At 51.6% G+C, this 11,580-nt stretch overlaps 1 protein-coding gene across 2 annotated transcripts in view; it reads left to right on the top strand.

Moving 5' to 3' along the window:
- The first annotated feature begins 1,748 nt into the window (after window positions 1–1,748).
- LOC143018968 (uncharacterized) overlaps window positions 1,749–11,580 on the top strand; it is a 208,931-nt gene continuing 199,099 nt past the window's right edge. The window contains exon 1 of one of the 2 annotated variants that reach the window (XM_076174626.1): window positions 1,749–6,688. In XM_076174626.1, coding sequence (XP_076030741.1) covers window positions 1,989–6,688 — 4,700 coding nt within the window. In that variant the 5' untranslated portion in view covers window positions 1,749–1,988. The remainder of the gene's footprint in view (window positions 6,689–11,580) is intronic. The other variant, XM_076174625.1, reaches the window with a different exon arrangement.

Raw genomic sequence — 11,580 nt, 5'->3', positions numbered from 1 at the left:
GGAATGTAACCCATGGAAAAAACAAAAACAAACAAAAAACACACTATGTCCTTCTTTCAGACATCTTGAAATAATTGTCTCCGTATCTTTCTTTATTTCTTTCTCTATTCCCTTCATCTCCATCTCCGCCTTTCTTCTCAGAAATGTTAAAGGGATAAACTAATCAAGTATGAAAAGTGTTAAAAGCTGAATAAAATTTCCTAGGAGAAGGTATAGTACGATGATTGTCTTTATCAAGAGATGAAATTGTCGGAAGGAAGATTCCATGTCTGAATAGAATTAGCAGTCATTGTCTTAATGTAATATATGTATGTCTTTATACAATATATATATATATATATATATATATATATATATATATAATATATATATACACATACAAAGGAGAGGGATTGTTTTCTATGTTTGAATAAGATCTTTTGTGTAATAAAATAGTGGCGCATGGGATGGCTTTATCGAAAAAGGGGGACGCGCGGGGTTAACCTCAATTGAATAGCTTCCTCTGTCTAAAATGGGCCAGTCACTGTCGCAGTGAGAGGGTGAGGCGATGGGGGCGACGGGGGCTGAGCCCTTGTGTCTGATCAAACTAATATATATAGATATATATATATATATATATATATATATATACTATATATATATATATATATATATATATATATATACACACACACATGTGTGTGTGTGAAAGAAAACATCTTCGGACCTAAGCCCCGCCTCAGCATAGGCCTCTAATGACCCTCGTGCTGGCACGGCGTGGACCTGCGTTAGAATCCTCCAGGTGCCTGTGACTTTTCTTTGTCCTTTAAAATCCTCGGACGCAGGATAGAGGCAACAAACTCGGTTGCAGCTAAGCCTCTTCTGGCGTGAGCGCTTTCGTTTGGTTGCTTAGGGCGCCCCTGCACCATCAAAGTGTTTTTGTTGTTGTATGGTTCCACACAGACTTGGAAACAGAAACTACACAGTAGATGCCTGAATAAGTCATTTCCTTCAGGACTCTTTCTGTCTTTCACTCCATCTCTGTTTCCCAGCTCATATTTTTCTTGAAGACTGCTAACCCAACAGCTATAGGCCGTAACCTACCTCTCTAGCCTGCCTGCCTGCCTGCCTGCTTGCCTGGCCGACAGAGTTCCCACTTCCCCGTTCGCTGCCCCTCACTCAGCCTCGCCCCACACCCCCCTTCATTCCTCCCTCCCACCCACCCACCCATCCACCCATCCGCACCGCCGCCCGGGACTAGACACCCCCACGTCCCCAACCGACCCCTCCACCTTTCCGTGGTGGTGGTGGTGGCGGTGGCAGCAGCGGCAACGGCAGCAGGAGCAGGAGCAGCTGTCTTCATTGCGGCTTTAGTATTTGTGTTTATCTCGGTCCGTGGGATGCATTTGCGGTGCAAAAATCGCCCACACGGGAGCAGGGGCAATAGAAGAACTGCTCGAGGGGAGTGTGGGCACAGGAAGGGGGCGTAGTGAGGGGTAGAGGGGGGCTTCAAGGGCATAGGTGTGTTTGGTAGTGGCACGGTGCCGCGTGACGCAGCAGCAGCAGCAGCAGCGGCCCCGAAGAAGAGTGCCAGGACCGGCCGGGGGCCACACAGTGCCGGCACCCACTCCCAGCCGCCCGGTGGTGGTGCTGGTGTGTGGTGTTGAGTTGTAGTGTTCGTGGTGCTCCTTCAAGAGAACATCCCCCCCCCCTCGTCGGCGCCGCCGCCGCCGCCTCCGCCGTACGCCCCCTTCAGTATAGCTCGGACCTTGGCAGAGTCCGCATCGTTCACTAAAAGAAGAGGCCATGGCTGCCAGTGCATTCCGTCGTGAGGCTGTGATTATGTCGTGTGAGACGGAGATTTGTGTTATCCATTAATACGTGGTAATGTCAGCAACAGTGGTGGGTTCTTCGTATGCATTCGTTCTCTCTTCTTGCAGCGTTCTAAGGTGTTCTGAAATGTGAGTGTAGAATCGTAATACTGCAGCAGCTTTAACCGAAGTTGCGAGATGTCTCGGGAGGAACCTTCGGACGCTCCCTGGTGGAGCCCCAGCGCAATCCTTGCCCCCGATCGGGGACGCAACTCCAAAGTAGCGTCTGTTGACACCGTAGAAGCCACGACGAAACTCAAGAAAGAACGCCAGGAGATTCGGAGGCAGCGGACACGTCGAGATCGCAAACGTCGCCCACTATCGACCTTGAGTTCTTCTTTATGTTGGAAAGAATGGCGAATGTGGCACTGGTGGCCTCTTCAACTGGCCTTTAACTGGTGGAGATGGGGAGTCGAGGGGAGCACGGCCGTTTACAAAGCCACGGCAAGCACAGCGAGGCATGCGTGGTACTTGGTGATGGTGAAGGTGGAGGCAATGGCGACGACCATAGGATTTAGCCTTGCCTGGCCGAAGTGGCCGGACCAACTCGAACCCTGGGGCGAAAGGACCCGGGGATCCTCCTCCGCCGTCCGCCCAGGCCGCTGCGAGGCGTGTAACTGCGAGCAGCAAGAGGAGGAGGAGGGGGCCGAGGACCCGGGGAGTGGTGACAACACTCAGTGTCGTTGTGGCGCACGCGCAGAGCGGCCCGACCACAAACTGAGCGGGCCCAAGCATCCCACCTCGGCGAATAGCGGAGAACCGCAATTCCCGTCTCCATACCAAAGCGCCACCAGTGACGACCACGTCAATGATGACGGGTATAAGAACTACATCAATTCAACAGTTCTCGGCGGAGCGGCAGCACCGCCACAGCCTAACAGCGTCGCTCCAAGAGGACTGTTTGCATGTATCCCCGGCCTGGAGTGTGCAGGAGTGTTGACAACCTCCTCCTCCTCCCCCGCTTCCAACTCCAACCCCGCGGAGGGAGTCCTCACCTCCTCCTCTTCCTCCTCGTCCTCCCCACGGCTCGTTTCGCGCAACAGCATGATTCATCCCGCTGCTACGCAGCCGACCTCGAGCGCTTTTCTTGGGGAGGCTCCTCCTCCCCTCAGTAAGGCAAGTCTCAGTTCAGCTGAGGACCAGCATGGCAGAGCTTGTTACCCGTCAGACGCGCTGCTGGTGGACGCGAGGGATCTCGGGAGAGCGTGTTTCTCCCTTGAGGGGGTAAGGACCCCCCGGGATGGGCTGCGAGACAGTGGGGAGGTGGCGATGGAAAAGGACGAAAAAGAAATTTCAGATCGTGTTAGTGTTATAAGTGTTCGGTATCCCTTGTCCGAGGCTGTGCGCAGTTTCAGTGAAATGCAGGAGGAAGTGATGCGGGCCATTCAGGAAGCCAAACTCACAAGCAACGCCCTTATGGTTCCCGGGGCCGGCGGACGGAGAGAAAGTGTTTCCTCCGTCATGAGCGGGGAGTCGCTGCCCTCCCTCGGCTCTCTCGACATGGGGCAGTGGAACCTGTCCTCTGTGAGTTCGGTGAGAACTTCGGCTCTCAATTCACTCACGAACTCTGCCTCAAACTCTGCCTTTACTTCACCGCGCGCCACGCCGGAGCGGGAGAAGTCTGGATCTCCCACCTTGGCGCAGAACACTGATTCAAATGACAAGAAGGGCGACTTCGACCAGTTGTTGGAGGAGGACATCGAGTCGTCTCTTGCCTCGGTCGAGGACCTGCCTGCAGGCGATACAGACAACGACGACGACCAGGCTCCAGGACCCGAGGTCTTTGATAACCTCGTATTCGTCTCTCGGCGGCGGTCGCTCTCATCTTGTTCAAAGGATCAGTTTCGTCGCCTTTCCTTCGGCAGTAGCGCCACGCCCCCTGGGAGTCCCTCGGTACTTGAGAGACGGACGTGGTCCCCGGATGCAACCTACCCTCATGACCTAACCACCCCCACTCGACACTCGTACCCTCCAGCTCCCACCACTTCCACCCATTCAGCCCCAGCACCTGGTCCCGAACCCGTGCCACCTATCACCTCGGCTGACCCTGAAATCGTCCTTCAGAGTCGAAGTGTCATACAGGCCATCCTTAACCTGGCTCACGACGTGGATAACACCTCCACGGCGGCTGATGGCCTTCTGAACATGTTGAAGGATGAGAAGTCGATGCAGAATGATCAGGTTGACAACACCGTGAGCAACATGGACAGCACTGTGATCAAAATCGACAATAGAACGGCACTTCATGCTGAAGGAATGTACCATCCTGACGAAGGTGATGTTCGTGACGCAGCAGAGGGTGCAGTCGAACTGAAGGGAGAGGGGGTAACTGGCGCCTGTGGCGGGCACGTGAAATGCCGTGACGTAATAGGGTATGACGCACTAGAGCTGCGCGACGGCAGCGAGAAATGTGACCGCAGAACGAAACCAATCCCGAAGCACCTCGAGGCCCTGAACGATATTTTATTCATCGACGAGGGCGAGGACGATGACAACGACCAGGTAGAGTCGCTCAAAATGCAAATGACTCTGTTCTCGTCCATAGAAGAGTCAGAGTCCCCCGCAGAACATCTTCCTTACGGCGAAGTTGTTCAACAGAATCTTGATACTTCATTGTGTCACCAAAGCAAAGCTGGAGTAAAGTGTATGTTAGGTGAAGACAGAGCCGTTCTTTCATCCTTGACATCGAGACCAGAAGATTTTGGAGGAGGAGGAGGAGGAGGAGAAGGAGAAGGAAGCGTTGGGAAAGGAGAAGGAGGCGGTGGCGACGGCGGCCACGATCTCACAAACAGGTTCTTGCCTAACACCTCGGCTGAAGTTACCGGGATTATATCTGCCATGGCGAGTGCTACACCTCCACCTCCGCCTTGTACACTGTCTCAGGCTTCTAGTTCTCAACCCGCAACGGCATTTGAAGCTCCTAAGCCATGCCATCAGCAGGCATCACTTCAGACCTCGGAAGGAACAATAGCACCGGTTTTGTACTGGGTCGGACACGTCCCGGTTTCTGTACGGCCGCCATGTTTTGATAGTGTTGTTGTCCCTTCCGGAATACACAATGCAACAGGTTCTGGAGAACCTGTACCACGCGTTGCATTAGCACTAAGTGACACTCCTCCTGTGAGGCAATTGACACACGGAGAAGGCGAAGGTCGAGTCTTTGGTTCGTGCGACACCGAAGTCAAGATGGTTCAGGAAGGGAAAGCGAAGTCTCGCGGAGGAACCGGTATGAGACCTGAGGAGTTGTCAAATGCATTAGATGACGTCGATAAGCTTTTGGCCAATGCAGAAGACTTGTTACTGAGTTCAACAGAGACCCACTCTGAGCAAAAACAAGAAAACTCGGGCATCCCCTTGGCGGAAACTGTTCCTCAAAGAGAAGGTCTCAGCCTCGAGTTGACCACCTGGAAGGACGAGATCATGGCCATGAAGGAGGAGTTCTCGCAGAACCGAGAACGTCTTCAGAGTCATTCTAGTCCCTTGAAGATCCCGTCTTCGGTGTCGCTCCAGAAGGTCGAGCTTCCGTCAAGTCCAGGTATCAGCAAGCTAGAGGATGAGATCGCAGCCATGAAATTAGAGATGAGGCTGTTGTTAGACAAGAACAAGAACACAGACCACAAGAGCGACAAGGAGAGCTGGAACCTGCATCACAACAAGCTCCTTAGAGACTCCTCAGCGCCAACCGTGATGACTGCGAAGACGGAAAAGGAGTCGGGAACACAACCGGATACAAAAGTCAAGAACTTCGTTGTAGTCTCGGAACCTTCAGGAGTGACAGGTCTCGACGGCCAGCACTGCAAGAACACCTCTGCCGAAGGAGCAGTACCAGCGCCAGGTGAAGGCATGACGGACTTGTCTAACAATTTGGGAAACAAAGGGAAACGTATTGATGTCGAGGCTCTCCACGAAAGGCTGAACTTCATTTCCTCGATCTCACCTGAGTACGTCGCCACTGTGAGCACTTCTTCGTCAACGACGCCCACGAACACCCTCGCCATCAATGAGGTGTTCATGAGAGCGTCAGGCGAATGTCCAAGCAAAAAAGAACTTGACGGCTCCGTCACCTCGGAGGTGCTTCTCCGTGGACCTCCTCCTTCTCAACCTCAAGTTATTTTGAGATCGTATCCTGAGGACAAGAGACCTCGAGACGCAGAAGGTGGACTTGGTGAACGAGATGGAGAGAGGAGTCGCCCGACGAGCGAGATCTTCTACAGTGCCCAGATCAGCGCCGATTCGTCCTTCGAAGACGCCCCAGATCGACCAGACACTCCTTCAGGAGTAACGACGGCACCACCTACCTTTGTCGCGTTAACTACCGTGCCCCTTCCCACGTCTTCCGTGCTCCTGGAGTCCTCCTCCACTCCCATGCTCCCCCTCCACTGGTCTTCCCTCGTCCCAGGTGTCCTCGCTCAGACACTCCAAGTAGAAGGGGAAAGTGCCTCCTTTCCTCACCTATCACAGTCCTCCTCCAGAAGGGACGGTAAGACTTTAATAGCCACCGACGGCTCCCATGAAGGGGTTACGGTTGACGGGAGAGGTAATAAGATGGTGGAGAAGGGGTCTCTGAAGAAGGAGGAGGAGAAGACGTTGCTGGAAGGGGCGGCCACTTTATTGAACGCAAAATGTGTCATAAGTGCTCCTCCCAAGTATAGTGAAGGAGACGTGAGAAAGTGCCAAGTGTCTAGCAGCATTGTTTATGGTGATAATGATATTGATGATGATGATGATGATATTGATATTAGTGATGATGACTTGAGTGATGAAGCAGGTGCCGATAGACCCACGAGTATCGAGCGCGTTCTCTATGGAATGGAGCCATCGCCGTTCAAAAGAAAAAGGTAAGGTGACAAAAATGAGTTCTTCGGGTTTCAACTCGGAGGCATGATCCTCTTTGCCCATCCCTGAAATTGACCCCCTCAGCTTTCTGTGTGTGTGGGGGGGGGGGGAGATAGAGAGACTGTGTCTGGCAAATTGTCCATATGTCTCTGTCTTTGTCTATGTGTCACTGTCGCGTTCTTTCACTCCTTTGACGAGTCGAGACAGCGTGTAGGCGGAGGCCTGCCCCCAAGCTGAATGGAACCGCTCGGTTTTTGAACAGCATTCGATGATGGACGACGTCGCTCCAACAAAGGGATTACTCCTTGGCCGTCGCAACCCCTTCCTCCTCTTCTTCGCGTAAAGCTGAAGACTCACACCTGCCAGCTCGTCAAGCAGCAGCAGCAGCGACAGCGGCAGGCCCTCTTCACCCTCCTCCTCCTCCTCCTTCTTCCTCTTCTTCCACCTCCTCTTTGTCTTCTACATGTTCCCCTTGTTCCTTCTATTGTCCCTCCTCCTCCTCCTCCTCCTCCTCCTCCTCCTCCTCCTCCTCCTCCTCCTCCTCCTCCCCCCTCTTCTTCCTCTTCTTCCTGTTCTTCCACCTCTTTGTGTTCTTCCACCTGTTCCCCTTGTTCCTTCTATTGTCCCTCCTCCTTCTCCTCCTCTTCCTCCTCCTCTTCCTCCTCCTCTTCCTCCTCCTCCTCCTCCTCCTCCTCTTACGATTCCTATTCCCCTTCCTCCTCTTCCTCCTCCTCCGCCTCCTCATCCTTCGCTAGGAGCTCTCGACTGCCAAGCCTCTCTAGTCTTGCATGTTTCCTTGCACTCTCTTCCTGTGGCATCTGCTCTTGAATGTCCTTTATTCTCCCCCCCCCCACCCGTCTCGTCCCTCCATCCAGCATCAAATCTTTCCACCACCACCACCACTTTATCATCAGAACTGTTGCCAATGTCATCATAAATTATTGTCGTCATTATCACTGTTTCATCTTTACCATTATCATCATGATCATTATTGTCATCATCATCGTAATCATTATCGTGATGATCATCATCAGATGAGTACCAGCACACAGTAATCACTACCCTACCTCCATTTCCACCACACCACCGCTACCACCACCACTATCAACACTATCACTACCACCACCACCACTACCACTACCACCACACCACTACTACCACTACCACCACTACAACTACCACCACTAGCACCACCACCACACCACTAGCACCACCACCACTACCACCACTAGCACCACCACCACTACCACCACTACCACCACACCACCACCACTACCACCACTACCACCACTACACTACCACCACTACCACCACTGCCGTTGCCGCAGCATGCCCGCGAACTCTCACCTTTCTTCTCGTGTTTCCCTGCCTGCAGTCCCAAACCACCACCACCTCCTCCTCCTCCTCCTCCTCCTCCTCCTCCTCCTCCTCCTCCTCGCCCCCTATATATCCGCTCCTCGATCGTCAGCCCCCTCCCCTCCTCCCTCGCCCTCCAGACCTCCTGTTGTCCTCCACCTCATAATCCTCCTCATCCTTGATCATCATCTTCCTTTTCTAACCCCGTCCTCTTGTCTTCTTTATCTCATCCACATAATCTCCTTTTAATCTACCTTTTAATCCCCGTCATCCTTACGCGCCTTTTAATACTCTTTTTACTCTGCCTTGTACATCTCCTCCTCCTCCTCCTCCTCCTCCTCCTCCTCCTCCCTCCCTCCCTCCCCCTCCTCCCCTTCCCACTCATGCCCAACCCTATCCCACCCATTCCCACTCACTCCCCTTCCCTCTTCCGTATACCTCCCACTCTCACTAACTCCCCCCTCCTTTCACTCGCTTCTCCTCCCTTTTTCCCTCCCTTCCTCCTCTCTCCCTCCCCTGCTTCCCTCCTTCCCTCCTCTCCTCCCATCCTCCCTTCCTCCATTTTCTCTCCCACCCCCACCCGATCATTGGTGTTCCATCTTTATCCGGCTTCCCACTTTTCCCGCCTCTCTTTTTTTTCCTCTTGTACTTCTTCAAGTTGTCTCTCATCTCCTCCCTTTCCCAGACCATCTCCATCCTCGCGATCTTTTCCTCCTCCCCCCCTCCTCCTCCTCCTCCTCCTCCTCCTCCTCCTCCTCCTCCTCCTCCTCCTCCTCCTCCTCCTCCTCCTCTTCCTCCCCTTCGTCCATTACTAGATCCTCGAACCCTTTCCTCGATTTCCTGACTTCCCTGTCAGCTCACATACGAGTTGGTCCCCTGACAGTGATGGCCAGATCTTCTGGTAGCTGACATACGAGGTTCCCGAACAGATGGTAGGGGCCCCTGCCGACCGATAGAGGAGACCCCCTGACAGACTGTCAGCTAAGAGGAGTCTTGGCAGCTGACAAGGATCCCCTGACAATGACCTAGGCCTTCTGACAACTGACATACGAGGTCACCATACAGCTAATAAGGGTCCTTTGTTAGCCGACTTTCGAGGTCTCCGAACAGCTGACACGAATCTCTTGATAGCTGACACACTCCTATCACTCGTGACTGGCGTTAAGAAACATTCCTGCTGAAGGGTTTGTTTAGATCTCTTATCTGTTGTGATAGTCCACGGCCAATCAGCCCTGATGTCTCGCTAATCTTAGTTGCCCAAGCGGTGACAAGAAGGTGAATAGAATAAAGCAGTGACAGCCAGAGTAGAAGGGAAAGTAGTACTCGGCCCGGAAGGTGTTCAATCGTCCACCTCAATGGCGTGTTGTTTGAGACTACGTTGTGGTTGACTTTGGACACTGTATTTCTCGCTCTTTGTCACTCTCACTCTCACACACTCACTCTCACTCACTCTTACTCTCACTCACTCTCACTGTCTCACTCACACGCTCTATCTCTCTTTCTCTCTCTCTCTCACACTCAATCACTCACATTTTCTCTCCCTCCAGTTCAGGGGCTGATCATGGGACACGATAACGTTTTTTTTTTAATTTGAAATGCATAGTTAAAAGTGTCAAAATGCCTCAAAGGTGGGATTTTATCCCCATTCACTACTAACATCCGATAACATCTCATTCTTGACGTTTGCAGTAATCTTGAGTAGTTACCCCGTCTCTTGAAATTAATTTGGTGCTTCGTTTTTGTGTTTAATGTATTTATTTTATGTTGGTTTGTCTTGTTAGGGTTTTTGTTTTTAGCAATGGATTTCGTATATTATCTCGGTAATACACACACACACACACACACACACACACACACACACACACACACACACACACACACACACACACACACACACACACACACACACACACATACACCACGTATGTACGTACACACGCACGCTTAAAGGAAGAGATCAAAATTCCTCTTCTTTGTCTGGGGACATTGTAGTCCATAATCTTAATTGTCAGGATTTGACGTCACGTTTCTTCACGGCATTATTAAACGGGGATTGTCTCCCAACCGCCTCTTTCACCTCCCGGTATTTGCACCTTCTTTCCCGCAGGCTCTCCCAAACTCTTCTGTAGTTTATTTTTCTCAGCGAAGAACACTTCGCCCTTTTATAACTATCTCTGCTCTTCCGTGGCTTTGCAGTTGCACTAGTCTCAGTGTCGAGTGGAGTGCCACAGGATAAGGTGACCCGCTGGCTGGGTGAATGATAGGATAAGATCCCATCTGGCAGGGAAGAGGTGAACCTCCGGTCGACCTAATGAAGCCTATGGATTGGAAATACTTTTTTTTTTTTTGGGGGGGGGGGGTTCTCTGAAGATGTTCAGCGGTGATGGCTCTGTGGGACTCCGCGAATGGAAGTTGTGTGGCCCGAAGGTTTCATATGGAGGATAAGTCTTTGTTTTGCTTCAGTGAATAGTATGAAAAAGGAATAAAGCACTCACCTGCGTACATGTACACACGCACACACACGCACAAACACACACACACACACACACACACACACACACACACACACACACACACACACACACACAGCTCTGAGATCTCATTCGGGATGGTAATAATGTACGAGTCCAACACGTGATCCAAGACTGTGGTGAATCTCTCTTTTACACACGCACGCGCACACCTCGTGGCGCAGTGGTTAGAGTTCCAGCCTGCCACTACGGCGGTCCGGATTCGAATCCCGCCCAGGGCTGAAATAATTTCAGTATCGCTGCGCTGCGGGTTGTTACTCCAACTCGTGAGCGGGGAGTTGGGTGGGTGTGCGCTTGTAAGGTCACAATATTACCCATAGATCGGTCATAAGAGCTCTGAGCTCTCATCCGGGAGGTTAATAACTGTCGACCACGAGTTCGACACGTGATCCAAGACCATGATGAATCACACTCATACACATATACAAAACATTGGTTAAGAACCGCTCCCGAAAGAACAAGCAGAGGACTCGGATTCAAAGGAAAGGTCCAGGGTAGGTTTCTCTAAATTTAGAAGGAAGCCCTCAGGTGGATCAAAATAGTCTGTAAAGAATGTTACTAAGCGGATTGCAGGTGTTAATCACAATTGCAAATTGTTCACTTTGGATATTTTTATTTACTTATTTGTCTTATTCAAGCATTTATCTTTTCTTCTTCTTCTACCACTTATTCCTCTTTTCCTCCTCTTCCTCCTCCTTTGTGTAGAGGAGGCAGGCTTTATCTAAGATAGTCTATGGAAAACTAACTACGGGATAGTCTGCTCGTAACAGCTTGAACCTCTTTAGTCAAGTGGCTGGTTGGGGCTCCTCTCCTCCGAATGGAATAGTTTGTACAAAGCTACCGGATACAGGTTGTTGAAACGGACCAAGAGCGACGACGGAATCGAGCGAAGACTTTTAGATGTAGTTTCGAAACCAGAAGAAGTGTTGGGTTACCTCGAGATGTGGTTCTTGCAAAGTGTTGGCTTCCACCCTCCCTCGCTGCCCCAACAGTAGTCTCTCAGACTC

This window comes from Oratosquilla oratoria, chromosome 36, assembly GCF_046742065.1.
Source record: "Oratosquilla oratoria isolate Oo_2021 chromosome 36, ASM4674206v1, whole genome shotgun sequence".
Taxonomy (NCBI): Eukaryota; Metazoa; Arthropoda; class Malacostraca; order Stomatopoda; family Squillidae; genus Oratosquilla; species Oratosquilla oratoria.
The sequence above is the reverse complement of the archived record's forward strand: the minus strand, read 5'-3'. Positions and strand labels throughout refer to the sequence as shown.